Here is a 23376-nt window from a genome sequence, read left to right as displayed (position 1 = left end):
ATGTGACAAATGCTGAGCTGGTTAAGAAGTGTGTTCCCTGGCCAGTTGTGGGAAAAAGAAACAGAAATGCGGAAAACAGTTGGTACTGTGTGCACATCTGCATGTCTGCTTGTTGGGGGGAAGTGAGGAAGAGTGGAGACCTGAGCTCAAAATAATTGGTCTTAGCATTTGTAATAGAAAAAAAAAAAACGGGGTGTGTTTATGTATAAAATATAATGTATGAGGAACCTTTTCTATTTCAATCACGTGGCCCATTGCCAGGAAGGTCATTTCTGTGTCTCTGAGAAGAGGTCTCGCCAGTGCTCGGTAGACACTTGACAGTCTTCTCTCCACCATTTGTCTTCAACGTTTCAGGCCTTTCAGGGCTTGTAATCATCTCCAGCCAGAGGCGCACGCTCTGTATCACCAAGCCCTCTCCTGCGTTTCTCCGGGTTGTCTCTGCAGCACCGGAACTAGTAACAGCAGCATTCTGAATTTATAGTTCCTTTCCCTCAAGCTCACAAGGAGCTCCACGCACTCCTCATGTTTTCCACTTCCTCCTAGCAGCCCCTGTGAAGCGGGAAGGCATGGGCATGCTTCTGTGGATTCTGAGTGGAGAAATTCGCTAGCCTGTCTCAGGCTAGAAGGTGGTGGCGCAGTGGGACAGTGTGTTGGTAGAGTGTGTGGTGAACCAAAGGGTGGCTGGTTCTTGCTCTGCTTTGGCCTGTTTCCTTTCCTTTGGATGAGTGTTAAATTTGGGTCTCTTCACTATGACAAACTTTGGATCTCTCTCAAACCTGAATATTATATTTAGTATCTTTTTTGGGGGGGGGGGAGTAAACAATCAATTTCCCCCTGCAAATCAATAGGCAAATGGAGGTTCTTACATACCCAGTCAAGAATGCCAAGGCAGAAGTTAGGCAACACAAGACCAACTTAATACCAGCAAGCACAGCACTAGGCTTCACACTTGAAATTTGGTTTGGGATCTAAAACCAAATTGATATAGCACCCAAGATGGCACCAGGGCTCAAAATGGCATTACTTACCATGGAAAACAACGAGGCAATCATTTTTGATAACACCTGCCATTCACTGGAAAACATTTTTTTTTTGCCCCGGTCCTTTCCTGAAGCCTGAAGTCTAAAGGAGCTGAAGTGATACAAAGGGCTTTTGTGAGGTGACTGGTGGCTGAGGCAGGAGGTGTTAGCCTAAGAAGGCATGAGACCCTGCCAGACAGGAGTGAATCTTTGTAGGTGGTACTTAGTTAACCTACCCTGAGTGAGGTCAAGCGACATGACACAAGATTCTCAACCTTTAGGGGAGGAAGGGAGAAGAGAGGAAATTGGGAGGCAACTAAGAAGATGAGGGTGCAGAGAAGGAAAGAAGAGAAAGGGTTCGGGAGGAGAAAGAAAGGGCACCTTAGCCTGGCCAAGTGAGCAGCCACAGGCATAAACTAAGGAGCCATGAGCAGCCCAAGCAAGGACCTTTTTCCCGAGGACAGAGCTCAGGGACATTGCTGCCCTGTGGGTTTGGGGATAAGTATTTGAACCTCCAGGAAGGAACTGATGATAGAATATTCTCCAGGATCTCACATGACCTGAATGAGCTAAACAATAAGACATTTTTGTTGAGGACTATTGCTCCTTCTTTTCCATTGATTGATTTGTTGGTTCATTCATGGGTGCCACTCTGTGCCCCACACTGTTCTGGATACTTGGGGTAGAAACATGACTCAGATACCATCTCTGCTCCTGAAGCTCTCCTGGCCATTGGAGTAAACAGGTGGGTAACTATTCCGATGGCAGAAGACTCCAGGAGAAAGAACCTTGATAATGTGACAGGAGGAGGCATTGTTTTCTGGGAAGAGGGAAAGGATGAGTTTGAAAACCTAGAATTTTTCAGAACAGGGAGAGTCTGCAGGAGTTGAGGCTGGTGAAGAGCGGGTGGAGCTGATTGTGCAGAAACTTGCCTGCCACGCTGGGGCAGGGTATGTACTTAGAAGGGAGTTTACTTTGAGGGTGAGAGGAAGCTAGCAGGAGTGTTTAGATGGGGAAGGCAAGACCACATTTCATTAGCTGAGGTACAGAGAATGAAGTCTAGGGTCTCAGGCCGTGGCCATGTCTGGGGCTGCACAGCTGACAGCCACTGATGATGGGACTGTTCCAGCCAGGAGTACAGATTTCGAATGGAACCAGTACCAAGGATTAAAACTTGGGAATCCTGGGTTTAGGAGACAGGCGGAGAAGAGAGAGAGCAGTGAAGGAGGCTGAAGGCACTGCCAGAAAATTTGGGGGCGAAACAAAGAAAATGAAGTCATAGAAGCCAAGCAAAGAGTTTCAAAAAGAATGAGATTTGACAGAGTAAGAATCAACATGGAGGTTGAGCCAGAGCGTTAATAGAAATAGAAAGTGAAATCTGATCATTGGGGTGTGACTGTAGCGAGAGCTCACGTAGAGGAGTGAGGTCAGAGGGCAAGTGCAATAAATTCAATAAAGTCTAAAGTGAACTGGGATGGGAGAGCCCAAACATGGATGCAAACCCTTTTGGAAGAATTTCGATCAACAATGTCAGGAGAAAGAGAAGGCAGTGGTTTGAAGCTACGGCAAGGACGGAGGAGTTGTTTTGCCTTTTGTTGGCAATGGGAAGGAAGATGAGGCTGTGAACAGTTTTTTGAGCATCATTACGTATCAGTTCTCTTTTAGTGGCAATACTTCACATTGTCTAATTCTAACCCTGAAAACAACCCTGAGGTAGCTGTAGCCTTGTTATATAATGAAGAACTCAAGGCTCACAGAGGCTGAATTTGTCCAAAGTCCCAGGATCTTGTAAATGGCAGCTCAGAGCTGGGAAGTCAGACCAGTTCTTTCCACGCTATCATGCTGTGTTTATCTGTGATGATTTAAAATGAAGGAGAAGAAGGTAGCAGACACTGAGGGAGTAGGAGGATGACCAGATCATTTACTCAATCCTGAAAACCTCTGAGAGCAAAAGGGGGTTATTAATGATTATGCTGGGACAACAGTGGTAAAGCAGGACTGCCCAGGTATAACCTGATAGTCCCCTGACCTAGAACACAGGGGGTTATGAGTTCCTCAGTGACCTCCGCAGCAGCCAGGCCCTGCTGTGTACGACACAGACATTCTTAGAAAGGATACAACTAGCTTCACATATAAATACATTCATATACAACCTGTGTTTGGAGCCTCACAACAACTGAGGCAGGCTTTATGTTTATGTCCACTTCTTGAGAGGGACACTGAGGATTAGAAAGATGGGGTGATATGCCCAAGGCCCAGAGCTAGTAAAGAGCATTCTTAAAGACTTGGGAACCAGACCTTTCGACCTCATTATGACTTATTACCTGCTGTGATAATACATTTTTTACCAATTAAAAATATTAGTAGTTTATTGATCTTTATAAAAAGAGCTTCAATTATGTATAAAAGAAAGCAAAAAGTTAAAATGGACAAAGGGAAGATTTTTAATAAAATATCTACAGTTAAATATTTACTTTATTTTTTGGACATGACTTTGGGACCTAGAGCTTTATAAATTACTATGTAATTCTATTATAGTTAGGTCAAGGATGCTCAGGTACAGCCTATAAAGATGACCCTATAGCTGAATATTTTAGAGTCCTGAGAGCTACTTTTAGAGAATAGAGCTGTAAGGTTTTCCACATTGAAACCACTGGGTCCCTTGGTGCCCATGTGTCTCACCGTTGCAACAAGGGCATTCTCAGCCTGTGCCAGGAGCTCTTCTGGAGGCTGGCACTGTGCTCCTTCGTGCGTCCTGTCCCAGTGATGACTACTCACTGTGAATTCACATAAAGGGATCTATCAATGACACAGCCTTATGCGCTTGTACTGCCATTCTCACGGACCCCCAGGACACCCAGGCCTGAAACATTTCAGGACTCCCTGACCTTCACACTCCAGCCACACCAAAGGCTCTGCGCAGGCCAGGTATCCTAAGTTTAATCAGGATTTTAAAAAATCCAGAGGTGTGTGACTTCCTAGAGATGATTATTTTTACATGACAGCAGAAAGCTTATCTCAAAGAAATTCCTCACTGCAATAATGAGAAATAATGACCCACTGTCATTTTTGGGAGGTTGAAACTTAATGACTAAATAGTCACAATTCAACTAGTGTTTACTTTTCCTGGAAGAAAATCCAGAAACACCAAGCCCAGGTTTAAATAAAAAATAATAAAATAATTATAGGCCCTGGCTGGTGGCTCACTGGATGGAGTGTCGGCCTGGCGTATGAATGTCCCAGGTTCAATTCCCGGTCAGGGCACACAGGAGAGGCGACCATCTGCTTCTACTCCCCTTTTCCTATCCCTTCTCTCCCACTTCTCCTCCTGCAGCTAGTGGCTTGATTGGTTTGAGCATCAGCCCTGGGTGCTGAGGATAGCTCCTTGGAGTGCATTAGCCTCAGGCACTAAAAATAGCCAAGTACTCAAGCATTGGCCCAAGATGGGGTTGCTGTGTGGATCCAGGTACAGCGCCCGTGGGAGTCTGCCTATTTCCCATCCTCTCACCAAATAAATAAATAAATAAACAAACAAACAAATAAATATTTGACTTAAAAAATCCCTCTCTATTTCATGTGATGTTTCATGATGATTATTGTTATTTTTTACCTTAAACAAATAGTCCTTTTTATAAAGTCAGGCAGATCCAAACAAACAAAAATCAATAAATAATGGAAACAAATCATAAGAGAGAGACCCAGTTTCATCCACACAATACATACACCCACAGATGAGGTTAGCAATCTTTTTCCTTTGTACTATCCAAAGTCAATGGCCTGACACATTTTCACTATTTAATCTTCAGGTGAATTTAAAATTCATTTGAATTAAGACTTTAAATTACAAAACCACAACACATTATATAGCACATCTCCTTCCAAAGGCAAGAGACAACGGAGTGCCCTTGTGCAAAGTATTGTGCTTCACAATGTCTTGAGAATTAAATAAAGGGCTTTTGAAATTATTTTCTTGCAGCTTATCCATACCTGAGCCTCTTTTTAACCTTCTTCTGGCCAGTTTAATTTGATCCTGTAGAATCTGCACCCAGTCTCTTGGGCCAGGAAGTTTATCCACATGATTAGCAGTACAGTACTTTTCTGTGAAGACTGAAAGGAAATGTGAAATATTGTTAAATGCTTTAACAAATAATATAGTCAGATCTGAAACAGGAATATTTCCCAAGGAGAAATAAAAAGTATATTGCTAAAAGATATCAGTTCTGCAATAGATATCTTCAATATCCATATAACATCCTTTGGTGAAAAGTGGAGCTTGGCAGGGCCCTCTGACTACAGAAAAGTTCTGTGCTTCAAAATGAAGCCAACTACAAATAGTAATTTCTATCTACTTGTTCCATGTCCATGTATATATATGCCTTATGAGCAGGAAAAAAATTCTTCCCATGGGTCCACTGGCTCCATGACAAAATTCAGCAACTGTATAAAAATATTTCACATTTTTTGTTATTAATTCAAAATCTAATGTAAAATTACACAAAAAGATGGATGTTCTTATGGTGATTCCTACTAACTCAATCAGTTCTCAGCATGAATAGAATGAAATTGTATCTTAACAGAAGTTCCAATTCTATGTTGAGTCAACCTCTTGTAATAATCTGTTGGCTTCTAGGAAAGACCTACATATTAAGCATGAAAGAAACTATGGAGAGTCATAGGATGGGACGAGAGGAAGGCCAGACAACTGTCTTACTAAAGCCACACCATGTGTGAGTGCACAGACAGGCACTGGTGCTGACCTTTCTGCTTCACAGGCCATTCCTGAGCACTTCTCAAGTCACTCTCCGTGTGGTCAAGACCAACTGTGTGCTCACATACACTGTCTTCTTGGCATTTAAAACACTGGCAATATTTAAACATTTAAAAATGTTTTAAAGGCTTCTTTTTAAAAAGAATGACAAAGGGAAATGTTGACAGATTCAACTACTATGTAAAACTATAAAATTTCTATTGAATGGAAAATAAACATTTCATCAGAATGAGAAAAACTAATTGTTCTAAATATGACGGAAAATGTTCAGTATCTGTCACCATATAAAGCACTCATTCAAATAAAAAAGCTACTTCAAAAGTCTCTATAGATAATAAAGTGTATTTAGCAAAAAACATTAGGAAAAATGTTCAGCTAATATGTATACCCCCAAATTGCAAAAGACACTTTATTCCTACTTAATTAGAAGAACAATATTAAAAAAGCTAATAGTTCATATTGATAAAATTGTGGGGACCTGGCACATTCTAACATGACTGTTGGTTGGCATAAGCTGATAAAACCCTATTGGGAAATGATGTAATATATAATGAGAGGCATAAAACTGTTCTACGTTTGGATTAGAAATCTTACTCCTAGGAATTTATCCTAAAGAAGTAATTTGAAAGAAGGAAACAAACCCACATACAAATATAAGGAGTCGGTCTGTTCAGGGCGAGCCGCGTGGCAGCAGTGGGAAGGACGGACCTGAGGAGTCCCTTTGCGGAAGCTACTGTGGTCGTCTGAGTCAGGGCCGTGTTAGTGAAGAGGGAGGGGTGACCAGAACTGTATCTAGAACAAGCATTTCTGCTGAATCACACGACCTGGTAACCACAGAAGGGAAGATTCGTGTAGGGAGAGGCAGATGTACTTGGCTTGGTTTGGGACATGCCGAGTTTGGGGTATCCGTGGAGCACCCCTGTGGAAATGGCTAGCAGTTATTTCTGTATAGAAGTCGATAGTTTAGGGAAGGGTCCAGGCTGATACCTGTTGAAGAGTCACAAACATATAGGTGGTAGTTAAAATGAGAGAAAAAAAACTGTTAACCAGGGAGAAGGGATTGAGTGAAAACAGTGCTGTTCAAGCAGAGCCAGAGAGAACCCCAGTGGTTGAATGGAGATTAAGGCTCAGGAGCCCATGAAGGAGCCCAGGACAGGCCAGAGTCTGGATCACAGAGGGCGTCTGATAAAGGCTGGAGAGTGGTAAAGGCTAATAGAGGAGGGACCCACAGTCTAAGTACGGAAAAAGGGCCAGGAAAGGAGGTGTGGAAAGTGTCCACTGAAGGTCATCAAGGAGTGGTGGGGGTGGCCACAGATGACACTCTCAAAAAAACTGGGTTGACCCTGGCCAAATAGCTCAGTTGTTTAGAGCATCATCCCAATATGCAAAGGTTGTGCATTCGATCCCTGGATGGGGCACATATAGGAACAGATCAATGTTTCTTTCTCTCGTTTCCTCTCTGTCTAAATCAGTCAGTCAACCAATAAATAAAAAACTGTGTTGAGTTGGGGAAGGAAGGGAAGAAGGGCTGGAAGGAGGAGGGCTGAGGGATGATAGGATCCAGAAAAAAGAAGACAATCAAAGGAACCACCCCAGAGGAACTGGGAGGTGATGGGTTGGGACAGGGGTGGAGAGGTGGCCCTCAGAGGGGAGGAAATTCTTTCCCTGACCCCAGAGGAAGGGAAGACTCAAGCAGATTGAGCAGTGGGTACAGGGAGGAGTAATCACTCCTGTGGCCTCACTGAACTTCCCAGGAAGGGAATGGAGTGTGGGGACCATCTGGAAGTGCCTCTGAGAACAGAAGTAGGAGCAGCAGACTGGGAATGTGAGGGCACCAAGCAGGACGGTGGTGTTGGCGACAATCTTAAGGGACCAGCTTTTCCTCCCACAGCACCTTGCAGTCCTCCTTGGGAGGGGAGACATGGAATGGTAGGGCTGGTCTTGGGTAAGAATTTTGTTGGATAGTTTTGGCAGAAAGGGATACAAATCACTTGGAGATGCTGGTGAAGATGCCACCTGGAATGAACTACCGCAACTTTCCTCACTCCCCCTTCCTACCTAAATCTGGGAAGCAAGCGAAGCCATGTAAAGGTTCACAGACTGAAAATCTAGAGACCAGGGAGTGGAACTATCAACAGGGTTGGCAAGGAGGTGTCATGGAATAAGGATGTTTGAGAGTACGATGCCGGGGCATAAATGGTGGCAGTGGAGCCATTCTGGATGAGAATGCTGAAAAGTAGTAGAGGTCAATGTCACTGTGGGTGAGGTCCAGGTACTATGTGGCTGGGATGTCAGATGGATGTTTCACGTGAAGTTATCCAAGGTGACAGCATGATAGGGGAGTGAGAATAAGACATGTAGCTCTGGTAAGAGTCTTAGCGGAAAGGACCCAAGTAGGCAGACTAGTGCTAGTTAGGAAGCAGAATTGAGGATCGGTGATAATGTCAACGAGGCTGCTCAGTACGGTGAATGCTATGTGGGCTGGGCGAGTAAGCAGTCTCCACTCTGGAGACAGGGAGAAGGAATGATACCTCTGGGAGTGGCTGTGCTTTTGAATCTCCCACATCAGGCTGAAGACACCCCCGGTCTTCATTTATTTTGTCTCCCTCAAAGCACCTGCAATAGTACCTTGTACTGAGTAAGAACTCATAAACATTTGATGAATTAACAAACATATTTTCTAGTTTTTTTTTTCCTAATGGAAGCAAATACAAGAGCTCACAAACGTAGGCTAAGTCAGGGAGGAAGGCCTATCTGAATTAGTAGAAAATGATATAGTTAAGGAAACAGGTTTTATTACATTCAAATGCCCACAATAGTGTTTATTTATCAGAGAATTGCCAAAAGATTCTCTAAGTCCTGCTTTAATGAATCTAAAAAATATTTGTATTTAGCACCCTATAGTTTATATGAAAATGTATAGTACTGAAAGGATTGTATTAGCAGGTACACATCTCCCTCCTTATAATTATATAATAGTACTTATATACTTAATTTCCATAGCAACCCCTCTTTTCTTTGATTGTGAAATACAGATGTCCAAATTAGCATCTATTAGAAAGTAGTGATTCCAAGTTGACAGAGTAGATCTGGGTCATGCCCGCATCAAAATGACTCCCAGTCACTACGTGTGTCAACAACCAGGTTTAGGAGAACCAAAGGGAAGGTTCTGGAATGTTTCTCCCACTCTGTGAGGAGCTTCCAAGCAGATCTTTTGAATCCAATCTTGAGTTCAGGTATTCTGTTATTAAAAAGTCAACGATTTCTGGTTATTTTTGCTCTTTTCAGTTAAAACTTTTTCAATTTCAATGAAATGAAGCCAGGTGAAGTTTCTGTCTCTTGGGTCTGTGTCTGAGACCACTGAAGGCACATCAGGCTTCTCAAAAAAATCTATAGAAACAAATATTTCCACTAGGTCTATTACTGACATTTTATTTCATGAATTACATTCATACTTAAAAGAGACTTTTAACTATACTGCTTACAAAAATTAGAGGATCAGGGAACATGCAGATACTCCAGTACTTTCAGCCTTTTGTATAGTGCATTTTCACCAATGAAATAAAAGCTGATTTTGCATCTCATTTGTATAATCACAACTTTCTTTGACCTGTCGTTTGCTTTTCTGATGATCTTGTTTAATAAAAAAATCAAATCCTTTTTTTATTGCTTCATATTCATTTTGAAATATCCCCTAATTTTTGTGAGCAGAATAGAATCTATATACTGAAGATGAAATCCTATTTTAATGGACGCGCAGATGAGGCCTTTAGCCAAAATATCGTATTGACCTGAAAATGCTCAGTAGGCTATATGAATAGGGGTATCGAGTAAGCAGAATATCGTTTTGTTTTCTGAATCTACAGATAAAGGTCAAGCTATTATCCTGTAACAGTTCCATTAAGAGTAATGATGTGAAGAGAAGTATTGCATTAATGCACTGGGTCTCCTACTACTTAACAGTGGCTCATTAAGAATCATACTAGAACAATCTGCATTCATCCTTAGATTGTAATGATCTAAAAAAGAAATTTTCTTTTTCTTTTTTACATAGTACGGGGAAGCAAGCGCTACTAAATTTTAAACAATTCCAAGTAATCTGAACAAGTGGATGAAGGCCAAGAATTAAACTAAAAAGGCATCTACACTGTTTAATATATATCATTTGAGATCCTAAGGCACAAATAGTATGTTAAGGTCACTGGAGAAATGACAAATGTTCAATGTGATCTGTACATGAATAATGACTTTTATCAGATGCTTGCGTTCATTTGTGCTGTGTCCTTTAATTGCATATGAATAATGAATAAGCTAGCGGTGGCTGAGCAGATCTTTCCTTCCCTCAAAATGCAGCATTTAATATAATCATCAATGAACACAGCAGTGTGTGGCGTGTCTGACTGCAACCTGCTGAGAACGGAGTGGAGAGGCCAATTTCCCCAAACAGCTGTGTTCACACAGTAGTTCCTAGAGGACTCTTCATTTGCAGTTTTCTGGCTCTCTATGCTGGGAAATGCAGAGTACAGTATGGAGTTTTAAAGGCAGTCATTGGATCCTCCAGATACTCAAAGGGACAGGAGTAGATAGCAGAGCTTTAATTTCACTGTGAAGTCCTCTGATAGGCAAAAACTCTGGCCAGCAGTGAGCCCAACTTCTGATATGATGACTGAATTTTAACTTCTGATCTAACAGACAAGTGCAAGTCAGGTCACCGTCAAGTAGAACTGGAAGCTGGGTCCTCATGAGATCTGCCAAACTCCTAGAGCTTGAGGAGGACTGAGAACAAGGGTGAGGAAGAGCTTGCTGTCTGCAGTTGGGTCCTGGGGACAATTTGAGACTGGGCGTGTGTAAAGGAGAGGGAACCCTGGGACCTGCCTGCAGGTGAAGAAGGAGGAGACCAGGTTCCCTGCAGGCTGCTCAAATCCCACCTATCTTCTGAGGGCATGGAAAACCAGCTCCCCTCCCACCTTTCCTCTTCCCTTGAACTCTTAAAGCTGTTATTTAATACTTTCCATCAGCCAAGCACTTCATACATATCTCATTTAATCTGCACAGTAACCTGACGGAGCAGGTATTGTCATCCCTCCCTTTAGACAGATGACAAAATCAGAGAATGGGCAGGTTACATAACTGGTCTAAGATGGCACTGCTAATAGGAGTTATTTTCCACAAAAATGTTTTTAACTTTGCATTGTAAATAAGCACACAGACTCTGTAAAAGAAAAATGACTCCATTCTAACTGTAAGCATATCAATAGCTAAGGTAATACTTGCATGTGAAAGAAAGCTATGAATGTTGGTGTGACTCTCAATTACATGAAGTAGAAGCACACCAGGCAGCAGGAGAGGAAATGGGGTGGGTTTGTGAGGTCACTGCTCACCCCTCCCCTCCAATGAACAGGGCCTGTGGCAAGGAAGGAAGAGGGAGACTGGACCTGGGCCAGATGCTGTATAGGTATTTTCAGTTTGAGACTGATGACTCCGATCCAAAATTTTATATGGTTCTAATAGAGTGTATATTTTCTTTGATGATATCACGGTGCTTCATTCCAAATTTCATGGAGAGAACTGAAACTTATAAACCAGGCCTGACATCCAATCTAATAATTTATTAAAATGATAATAAACCTGGCACTTAACTCACTAGGAGAGAAAAGGAAAAAGAACTAGGTCTGGCTACGGTGCAATGCCTTAAGGTACTTGGTATCTTGGTGTAGCTGTTACTGATCTAGGGACTGTTTCTCAGCTATGCAGGGTCAGAAATCTGATTTTAGGATTCTAAGATAGTGACAAGTAGGCGGATGTTCGAACTGGCACCTCCCAGGACCAAATTGGACTACAACTTAAGAACAATCATCTTGAAAAACCAACTTTGGACTAAATTAAAGGACTCTGTAACCAAGGACCACAGAAGAAGCCACACAGAGACTGGTAGGAAGGGTGGAGACGCAGAAAGGGCTGCCCCGCTCCCAGGAGTGAGCGGCGGCTGAGGGTCTGGAGGGCCTCTCACTGCAGGGAGGGTCACCTGAGAGGTGTGGGTGCTCAGCCCCAGGTCAAGAGCCCCAGCCTAGAGCCCCAGAGCCTAGAAGAGGTGCTCAGACAACATTTGGAGGTGAAAAGAGAGGGGTTTCTGTCTGCGAGAAAGATACGACGTTCTCTGAGACGCAGACTCCGTCTTAAAGGGCCTGCACAGAAAATCTCGTTCACAGCCACTTACCCAGGACTCAGATGGAGGGAGAGCTGAGAATACTCGAGTTGTATGAGGAGAATGTAAAGTTGGAGGCTCTAAAGCCAGTAGCCACGTCCACAATCACAGCCGCCTGGCCCATGTAGGTTCACATTAGATTCGAACAGACGGTAATGAAAAAACAGAGCCAAGAACTGGTGGGCCATCATCTTTAATCCTAGCTTGCACCTGGCAGGCAAGTAAAACACACACTGGGCTCCAAAACCCACTCATTCAGTGCTCACAAAGCTACTGACTTATCCAAGTTTCCTAGAATCAAAGGTTTCTAGCTCACCAGCTTTATTCACCTCTGTTCCCCATCTCCTTCTCTCTGCACAAACTGGCTTCTCCTTTAGCATTGCTCCATCTTGGCTGCTTCTCCTCTCCTCCACGTGGCCTTTCTCTGCTCTCTGCTCTCTAATGCTAATCTCAGGAACTGAAAGAGCGAGCTCCTGGTCTGCCCCCATTTTATAGTGTAGAAATCAAAACCTTTTTTTTTTTTTGAAATCAAAACCTTTAATCCAATATACAAAATAGGGAAGTCTCTGATACAAAGTCACTTATTTGAGGCATAATGGGATTTCTCATGAGAGTGAGTGTACCACCCTACATCAAAAAGGGTGGGAAAGGCTTAGTCTTAAAACTAAGCCTTAAGCCAGGGGTTGGGAACCTATGGCTCGCGAGGCAGATGTGGCTCTTTTGATGGCTGCATCTGGCTCACAGACAAATCTTCAATAAAAAAACAATAACATTAAAAATATAAAACATTCTCATGTATTACAATCCATTCATTTCCTACCGCTCGTGTTCATGGTTGCAGGTGGCTGGAGCCAATCACAGCTGTCCTCCGGGACAACACCAATTTTTTATTGGATAATGCGTAACACACATGGGTCATTGTATGGCTCTCCTGGAATTACATTTTAAAATATGTGGCGTTCATGGCTCTCTCAGCCAAAAAGGTTCCCAACCCCTGCCTTAGGCTATAAGAATCCTGCCTGCTTACAGCCTGTCCCCCCACATCTAATGCAAACTATAAGCAAGCAAACATATACATCATATTTGCAAATTTATTTGACCAACAGAGGCCCAGGGAGAGACAATGTGGGGGACAGCCACTGGAACTCCTGTGCTGAGTCATTCTCCAATACTGCATTCACCATCTTTCTTGGGTGCAGCAGTCCTCTCTGAGAGGCATCAGCCTGGGGAAAAGCAACTGTTCTGCCCTCGGGAGTCTCTCCTACCCCAGTCGTGGTGATGGGTTGTTTCTAAGAGGCCAGGAAGCAGGGGACGCGTCATTAACTCAGCTTTCTGGTGTTGAGGCCGAAGCTTTCCTCCTCACGCTCCTGACTCTAAGACTGGTGCTTCCACCTCATGGGAGACTCAGTGGAAGTTGTCCAGACTGCGGACAGACCACACCTCTGGGTCTCAGAGGCCACAGTGACTGGACTCCTGGAGTGACACCTTACAGAGGTCTGTGAAAAAAGTCTGGACAGACTGACCCCTGGGGTTGAGGGGTGGAGCCACACCCACCACCCTTCCAGAATAATTCCAGAATTGCCGCAGGCCCTAGACTCTAGCAGAGGTTTTTTCAGTGGCCAAGCCCAACAAGCAGCCAGCAGACAGAGGCTGCAGGAGCCAGAACTCAGGGAAACTTGGCCTTTTAGGCATACCTTCATTCAGGCCCAGAGTGGGTAAAAGCCAGCCTAGGAGTGCAGCTGGTATTTCCATGTGCACCCTGGGCTCAGAAGAGGAGGCCAAAAACTCTGGTTGCTTGTAGCTCCAAGAAGGCTGCTGAGGGCCAGTCACAGGCAGTGTCTCTCACTGGTCTGCGCTGGGTTCCTACCAGGGAGGCCCAGGGATGGCACATCCAGGGGCCAGCTACAGAAAGCTTCAGTTTAGGACCTAACAACCCTGCTAGAGTGGTATCCTAAGGAAAGGCTCCTCACACCTGGCCCTGCTGAGGCGAGATCCCCTCTCTATGATCAGCACCAGCACAATGGCTCATGTGCATTAGATAGGGTGGAGCTTCACAGTCATCCGGCCTGGTGCTGGATATCATACCCTGCAGGGCTAGATTCCACAGGGGAAGGGAGAGAGGCTTGGAGCATGGACATTTAATGTGTGGGACCCTGGGAGCCTATTGTTGGGTCTGGTCAAGGGGCTTAGCCACTTTTTTTTGGGGGGGGCGGCACAGTCAGCCCCAGGAGAGGACTCTCTCAGTCTTCCTCCTTGGGACCAGGGTCTCACCAGCTGTAAGAACTTCTGCAGAGAAACTGTTGGCCATACTTGATCTGAACCTGCTGCTCACTTTGTTGGGGAGAAATAAAATTTTGAGTATCCAGCAGTGGCTGAGAGATTAGGCTCTGGGGTAGGGGACACATTCCCAGTACTGAGCTCCTGACCAAGAGACCCCCTAAACTAGGAGTCCCACTAACGTATTCCCAACCTTAGCTGCCCTAACACACCAAGCGTGCAACCTGTATAGAGGTTGGTTGGGAGAGGCCAGTCTGAGCACACATTAAAGTTCTTTCTACAGAAGACTTTGTGGGAAGACCAGGCAGCTGCAAGATCAGGAGCAGCTGAAAAGTAGAGACAAATCTTATAGGGCTTGGGGCTTTTATGGAGCTGCTGTTATCTCCAAGCAGGAGAAAGCTGATCCTTATACAAAAGTTGGCCCCTCCCATACTAGCCAGGCACAGAAAACACAGACACAAACAGTGAAAAGTGCAGTAGCTGCAGACAGGTAGCCCACAGTGGGTTACAAACAACAGCTGATGCCAACCCAAGAAGATCTAGAGCCAACATAACTGGTAGTGGGTGGCAGACAGCACCAACCCTAGACTCAGCTAGATACATAAGCAGCATGCCAAAAAGAGGAGTCTAGCAGGCACTAGACACTGTGGAGAATAAATATACCCAATGGGACAGACATTGCACAATGTGAATACACATGATCAAGGTTAACCCTTAGAGCCAGCCAGCCTGAAGGGATAACCATTCCCACTAAAGGACTAACTATATTCAATATTCCCATACAAAAAGAGAGAGAACAGTACCTCAAGAAGCATTCCTAGAGCAAGGAAAACAGGTGGCCTTGGAGGTCAGTATCACTGAGCCCATCTTCCTCATAAAGACACCACAAAACTTTCAAAGTCAGATAGTGCTACCTAATACACAGAAAAAATGGGCAGACAGAGAAATGTGACCCAAATGAATCAAGAAGAGAAATCCCCAGACAAAGAACTAAATGAGATGGAAGTAACCAAACTACCAGATGGAGAGGTTAAAATAATGATTTTTAGGATGCTCAAGAACCTTAGAGCAACAATGGATGGTCATAATGAACACCCAAATAAATAGATAGCAAGCATCAAAAAGGACATTGAAATCATAAAAAAGAATCAATCAGAAATGACAAATACAATATCAGAAATGAAGATCACACTAGAAGGAATCAACAACAGGCTGAATGAAGCAGAGGATCACATCAGCAATTTAGAGGACAAGATAAACAAAAGCACAGAAGCAGAGCTACAAAAATTAAAAGAACCTCAAAAAGACTGAGGAAATTCTAAGAGACCTCTGTGACAACATGATGAGAAACAACATCCGCATCATAGGGGTGCCTGAAGAAGAAGAGAATGTACAAGGGAGAGAGAACCTGTTTGAAGAAATCATAGGTGAAATTTCCCTAAATTGATGAAGGAAAAAGTCACACAAGTTCAAGAAACACAGAGAGTCCCTTTAAAAGAAATCCAAGGAGGCCTACACCAAAACACATCATAATTAAAGTGCCAAAGTTAAGAGACAAGGAAAGAATACTAAAAGCAGCAAGAGAAAAGCAATTAATTACCTACCAAGGAACCCCCATAAGGATGACATCTGACTTCTCAACAGAAGCACTTGAGGCCAGAAGGAACTGGCAAGAAATATTCAAAGTGATGCAAAACAAGAACCTACAACCAAGACTTCTTTATCCAGCAAGGCTATTGTTTAAAATTGAAGGAGAAATAAAAAGTTTCCCAGACCAAAAAAAAAAAAAAAAAAAAAAAAGCAAACTCAAGGAATTCATTACAACCAAACCAGTACTGCAAGAAATGTTAAGGGGCCTTCTGTAAAAAGAGCAAAGAAAGAAAAAATCTAGAAAAGAAGGATTGTAGATTTAAAAATAAAATGGCATTAATAAGTACATATCAATAATCTTAAATTTAAGTGGATTAAATGCTCCAATCAAAAAACATAGGGTGGCTGCATGGATAAGAAAACAGGGCCCGTACATATGCTGTCTACAAGAGACCCACTTCAGAACAAAAGATGCACACAGACTAAAAGTGAAGGGATGGAAAAAGGTATTTCATGCAAATGAAAATGAAAAAGAAGCTGGGGTAGCAATACTTATATCTGACAAAATAGACTTCAAAACAAAGGCTATATAGTAAGGGATAAAGGAGATCACTACATAATGATAAAGGGAGGAATCCAACAGGAGGATATAACCATTATAAATATCTAGGTGCCTAATATAGAATCACCAAAATACATAAAGCAGATTTTGACGGACATAAAGGGCGAAATCAACAGCAATACTATAATAGGAGCTTTTAATATCTCACTAACATCAATGAATAGATTCTCCAGACAGAAAATTAACAAAGAAACAGTGGCCTTAAATGACACACCAGACCAACTGGATTTAATAGATATCCTCAGAACCTTCCACCCCAAAGCAGCAGAATATATAGTCTTTTCTAGTGCTCATGGTACATTCTCTAGGATAGATGACATGTTAGGACACAAAAAAGTCTCAATAAATTTAAGAAGATTGAAATCATATCAAGCATCTTCTCTGATCACATGGCATGAAACTAGAAATCAACTACAATAGAAAAACAAAAAAAATATGCAAACACTTGGTGGCTAAATAGCACATTATTAAATAGTAAGTGGCTTAACAATGAGATCAAGGAAGAAATGAAAAACAAGTGAAAATGAACATAGAACAACTCAAAATTTATGGAACACAGCAGAAGCAGTCCTGAGAGGAAAGTTCAAGTGCATATAAAAGAACTAGAAGAAAACAACAACAAATAAAGCCCAGAGGAACTAGAAGGATGGAAATGATAAAGATCAGAGTAGAAATAAATGACATAGAGGCTAAAATAACAATACATAAGATCAATGAAACCAAGAGCTGGTTCTTTGAAAAGCTAAGTAAGATTAACCAACCTTTAACTATATGCATCAAGAAAAAAAAGAGAGAGGACTCAAATAAATAAAATTAGAAATGAAAATGAAGAAGTAACAACTGACATGACAGAAATATAAAGGATTGTAAGAAAATACTATGAAGATCTATATGCCAAAATATTGAAACCATATCCTGTTTCCCTGAAAATAAGACCTAGTGCAATTTTTTTTAAGCTTAGAAATATAAGGCCTCCCCTGAAAATAAGACCTAGCACATCTTTAGGAGCAAAAATTAATATAAGACAGTCTTATTTTCGGGGAAATGGTAGATTTTTGTACATGGAAATAGAGTCACAAGAAACTCTTGATGGAATTCAGAGTTTGGCTGGTTATGCTGATGTTTGTGATGACATGACTACAGTATATTAATAAATGTAGATTTTTTTGTTCAATAATAAATGTAAATTCTTTTTCATGGAAAAATAAGACATGCCCTGAAAATAAGACCCAGAGCATCTTTAAGGGCAAAAATTAATATAAGAAACTGTCTTATTTTCGGAGAAACATGGTAGGCAAAATGGATAAATTCCTAGGGCATACAATCTTCCAAAATTCAAAATTCAATCTGGAAGAATCAGAAAACCTAAACAGACCGATTACAACAAATGAAATTGAAACAGCTATCAAAAAAACCCCACAACAAATGAAGTCTTGGTCAGATGGCTTCACAGGCGAATTTTACCAAATAGTCAAAGAACTAACACTTATCCTTCTCAAACTATTTCAAAAAATTCAAGAAGAGGGAAGATTCCCAAGCTCCTTTTATGAGGCAAGCATTATCCTCATTCCAAAACCAGGTAAAGACACTACAAACAAAGAAAACTATAGACCAATATCCCTGATGAACATAGATGCTAAAATTCTCAATAAAATATTAGCAAACCGGATCCAGCAATACATTAAAAAAAGTCATACATCATGATCAAGTGGGAATTATTCTGGGGAGGCAAGGCTGGTACAATATTTGCAAATCAATCAATGTGATTCATCACATAAACAAAGAGAAAGATATAAATCATAAGATTATATCAATAGATGCAGAAAAAGCATACGATAAAATCCAGCACCCATTTATGATCAAAACTCTCAGCAAACTGGGAATACAGGAAACATACCTCAACATACTAAAGGCCATCTAAAACAAACCCACAGTCAACATCATACTCAGTGGGCAAAAATTAAAAGCAATCCCTTTAAGATCAGAAACAAGGCAGGGGTGCCCCCTTTCACCACTCTTATTCAACATAGTCTCAAAGTCCTAGCCACAGCATTCAGACAGGAAGAAGAAATAAAAGGCAGCTAAATTAGAAAAGAAGAAGTAAAACTATCGTTATTTGTTGATGACATGATACTGTACACAGAAAACCCTAAAGTCTCAGTCAAAAACCTACTGGACTTGATAAATGAATCTGGCAGGGTGGCAGAATATAAAATTAATATTCAGAAATCAGTGGCATTTTTATAAACCAATAATAAACTGTCTGAAAGAGAAATTAAGGAAACAATCCCCTTCACTATTGCAACAACAACAAAAGTACCTAGGTGTACTTTCAACCAAGGAGGTAAAAAATTTGTACTCAAAAAATTACAAGACATTGAAAAAAGGAATCAAGGAAGATACAAACAAATGGAAGCATATACTATATTCACGGATAGGAAGAATAAACATCATTGAAATGTCTATATTACCCAAAGTAATCTATAAATTCAATGCAATTCCTATTAAAATACCAATGGCGTACTTCAAAGATATAGAACAAAGATTCCCAAAATTTATATGGAACCAAAAAAAAAACAAACCAAAAACAAAAACAGAAAAAAAAACAAAACCCCAAAGAGCTGTAGCAATCTTGAAAATGAAAAATAAAGTGAAAGATACCACATTTTCTGATATGAAGTTATACTCCAAGGCCATAGTAATCAAAACAGCTTGGTATTGGCAAAGGAACAGGCATATAGATCAATGGAACAGAACAGAGAACACACAAATAAACCCACGTCTTTATGGTCAACTGATATTTGACAAAGGAGGTAAGAGCATACAATGGAGTATAGACAGTCTCTTTAATAAATGGTGTGGGGAAAATTGGACAGGTACATACAAAATAATGAAACTAGACCACCAACTTACACCATTTACAAAAATAAACTCAAAGTGAATAAAAGACTTAAATGTAAGTTGTGAAACCATACACATCTTTGAAGAAATCATAGGCAGTAAACTCTCCGATATTTCTCATAGTAATATTTTTGCCGATTTATCTCCATGGGCAAGTGAAATAAAGAAGATAAATAGGACTATATTAAACTAAAAAGCTTTTGTACAGCAAGAGACACCATTAACAAAATAAAAAGACAACTCACACAGTGGGAGAACATAGCCACCAATACGTCTGACAAGGGGTTAACCCAAATTTATAAAGAACTTCTAAAACTCAACACCAAGAAGGTAAACAGTCCAATTAAAAAATGGGCAAAAAAACTGAAGAGACACTTTTCCAAAGAGGACATACAAATGTGCAATAGGCATATGAAAAAATGTTCAACATCAATAATCATCAGAGAAATCCAAATTAAAACCACAATGAAATACCACCACACAACAGTCAGAATGGTGCTCATCAAGAATTCAACACACAGTAAGTGCTGGTGAGGGTGTGGTGAGAAGGGAACCCTCCTGCACTGCTGGTGGGAATGCAGACTGGTGCAGCCACTGTGGAAAACAGCATGGCTTTTCCTTTAAATATTTAAAAACGGAACTGCCTTTTGACCCAGCTATCCCACTTTTAGAAATATATCCTAATACCAAATCACTGATTCAAAAGAAGATATGCATTCCCATGTTTATTGCAACATTGCTTACAACAGCCAAGATCTGGAAACAGCCCAAGTGTCCGTCAGTGGATGAGTCAATAAAAAAGCTGTAGTACATATACAATGGCACACTACGCAGCCTTGAAAAAGGAGATCTTACCTTTTGCAACAACATGGATGGATCTGGAGATTATTATGCTAAGTGAAGTAAGCCAGGCAGAGAAAGATAAATATCATATGATCTCACTTATATGTGGAATCTAATGAACAAAGTGAACTGAGGAGTAAAATAGAGGCAGAGGCGGGGCTACAGGGAGCAGAGGGACAGCTGTCAGAGGGAAGGGGGATGAGGGGATGGGATCAGAGAAGGTGAAGGGATTAGTGAAATTACATATACATAACACATAGATGCAGATAACGGGACAGCAAATCTCAAAGGGAAGAGGGGAAGGAGTTAATGGGAGGGGGTAAGAGGAGGTAATGGGGAACACTGGGGTGGGGAGTAAGGGAGTTATATTGAGTGGGACACTTGAATCCATATTAATACAATAAATTGAAATTAATTAAAAGAAATTAAAAATCTGAAAGCCATGTTAAGAAGCTTGAACTTTATTCTGCAAGTAATGTAGAACCTTTGCAAGATTTTATGCATGTTGATTTCACCAAGAAAAAAGAAATCTGATTTTATCAAACCATCAGGGCTGAGGCTTAGAAACCAGCTCACAATAACTAAATCTACAAGAGATTGATAAATAAACAAGAATGAGAATTAATTAATGTGTAATGGGGTGATTTTCTAGCATCTGAAACACTTGATGTCATCACCCAGCACTCCCACTTTTTGGCATCAAGGTGCTAGAATGAAGAACTTAGCAGCAGATTGCTCAGTGAGAACCAGTGGTCGCCAAGTGGTGTGCGGCTGGCCAAGCTTAGGGATGGCTATGGGAAACTGCCCATCCCTGGCCCCTGCTGCCACTGTGGGCAGGTGTGTTTCATACCAATGCCCTCCAAGTCAGAGCTTGACTGCAGCAGAGACAGGCACTTGGGCTAAGGAAAGATAAGCCATTGACTGCCCAACAGGATGAGCAGGACCCTGTGCATCCTCCTCAGAATAGCAAGCAGTGACAGATGATCAGGCAAAGTCGTGGCATGACGACGTGAGTAGCAGCCCTGACACCTTGTGCGAACCAGAACAGTGAGGGGGCAGAAGCTAAGTGGAGGAAGCCAGCTGGTGAAAAGAGGGTGAGGCAGATGTGCGGAGAGCAGCACTGAGCCAGAGAGACCACCAGTGTGGCTGGTGAGGAGGGGGAGGGGAGCAGGGCACAGGCAGCCTGACAGCAGCCTCACAGGACACCAGTTTCCTAAGGGAACTTGAGTGACACCCTGTTCCTTGAAGAAAGCAACTTATGGAGGTTCAAATATAGCTTGAGTCTTTGTTTTTAAAGCTTGATTCTTTTTTTTTTTTTTTAAATAAATTTTTATTAATGGTAATGGGATGACATTAATAAATCAGGGTACATATATTCAAAGAAAACATGTTTAGGTTATTTTGTCATCAAATTATGTTGCAAACCCCTCGCCCAAAGTCAGATTGTCCTCCGTCACCCTCCATCTAGTTCTCTGTGCCCCTCCCCCTCCCCCTAACTCTCTCCCTCCCTCCCTCCCATGTCCTCCCTCCCCCCCCCCCCACCCTTGGTAACCACCACACTCTTGTCCATGTCTCTTAGTCTCATTTTTATGTTCCACCAATGTATGGAATCATGTCGTTCTTGTTTTTTTCTGATTTACTTATTTCACTCCTTATAATGTTATCAAGATCCCACCATTTTGCTGTAAATGATCTGATGTCATCATTTCTTATGGCTGAGTAGTATTCCATAGTGTATATGTGCCACATCTTCTTTATCCAGTCTTCTATTGAAGGGTAAAGCTTGATTCTTAATCCACTGTTGATGGCCTGTCAGTGATCAACACACTTCAATGCCCCTGACGTCTAGCACCGAGTGGGCACTGACAAGCTCCTGTGCTTTCCTGCCATTGGCCTCTGTGCACACAGATCTTCAGGGCACATTCTGAGACCCACAGTCGTGAATTATATGTCAGTGTATGGTTTATCTCACCTGTTTGTGTTGATTCTTACTAAGTGCAAGACAGTGGATGATGTTTTCTGATCTTGTACAGAAATGGAGGTGCTTCACACCTAGCATCTGAACCCTACTTTTAAAACATGCAATTGTTCGAGAAGTATTTACCCAGTACCCAGCAGACTATGCTAGGAGCCAGTGAACAGCTGGTCCCCTGTTCTCAGAGGCTTTGAGTGAAATGGAGGATGAAGGCAAATGAAAAAAAGAGAAATACAGACCAAAGCTGCTATTATAGAACTGGGCGTGGGACGCACAGGGGAGGAGCCCTGAGCCCACTCCTGGTCGGAGTGATGTCTGCGGAAAGCTGTTGAATAAAGTGGTGGCTAAGCTGAAACCCAAGAGAGAGTGGAGGTTAGATGAAGAGTAGGGAGAGACGGAGGAGAATATTCCAGACATATGCAGTTGCCCTAAGGTAGGGGGTATGGAGAGAAGTAGACTCAATAACTGGGAAGCTTAGGCTTCTACACCTGTAAGGGAGGAGGAGGGAAGGAGATCCTGGGCCTGTATGGGGAGGTTAGAACCAAAGCCTCTGGATGAAGCTGAGAGCCTGGAAGGGCTGCACCACAGAGAAAAGGGGACCATCAACTCACCAGTACACGAAGGGAGCTTCATCCAGTCTTTGGAGAGAGGAAAAAGTGTTTCCTTGGAGAATTCTAATGCTTGGCCTGGACCTTACATATGTTTAGAATTTGAAATTATATTACCTACAGAATTGGACATGAGCATTGCTGTTGATACCACTGGGTTCCAGACAAGAGAAAATGCAGAATTACTCCTTTAACCTGGGCCCTATCAAGTTCTCATAGCAAACAAACACAGGCCCACTGCAGGTAAGTCCGTACGTGAAAATAGTGTACTGTAAGCAAGAGTCAGCCAACCCAAGAAAAGCAGGATTAAACACCCCATAAACTAAGGCAATGGGATTACAAGGTAAGTATGTTTAAAATGATGAAATATATTAAAGGACTTAAGTCATTAAGAAAACAATGAGGCTGATTTCAAAAAGAACTAAAAAGAACTTACAGACATTTAAAAAAAATACAGTAACTGAAAATTAAAAAGTCAAAGAACAGGTTAGTCACTAAATTAATATCACTATTCAGAAAAAGAAGACAGATCTAAGGAATAACCCAGAATGTTGTACCAAGAGATGAA

At 41.9% G+C, this 23376-nt stretch overlaps 1 protein-coding gene across 15 annotated transcripts in view; it reads right to left on the bottom strand.

The window, feature by feature from the left end:
- Window positions 1-23376, bottom strand: part of BEND7 (BEN domain containing 7) — a 134934-nt gene that overhangs the window by 10774 nt on the left and 100784 nt on the right. For 11 of the 15 annotated variants that reach the window (XM_066280885.1, XM_066280886.1, XM_066280891.1 and 8 more), the window contains exon 7: window positions 5007-5126. In XM_066280885.1, the coding sequence (XP_066136982.1) occupies window positions 5007-5126 (120 nt within the window). Of the gene's footprint in view, window positions 1-3701; window positions 3797-5006; window positions 5127-23376 lie in introns of all 15 variants that reach the window. The other 4 variants (XM_066280887.1, XM_066280889.1, XM_066280890.1 and 1 more) reach the window with 1 other exon arrangement.

This window comes from Saccopteryx bilineata, chromosome 5 (genome assembly GCF_036850765.1).
Source record: "Saccopteryx bilineata isolate mSacBil1 chromosome 5, mSacBil1_pri_phased_curated, whole genome shotgun sequence".
NCBI classification, from domain to species: domain Eukaryota; kingdom Metazoa; phylum Chordata; class Mammalia; order Chiroptera; family Emballonuridae; genus Saccopteryx; species Saccopteryx bilineata.
This window is presented reverse-complemented; position numbering and strand designations above follow the sequence as displayed.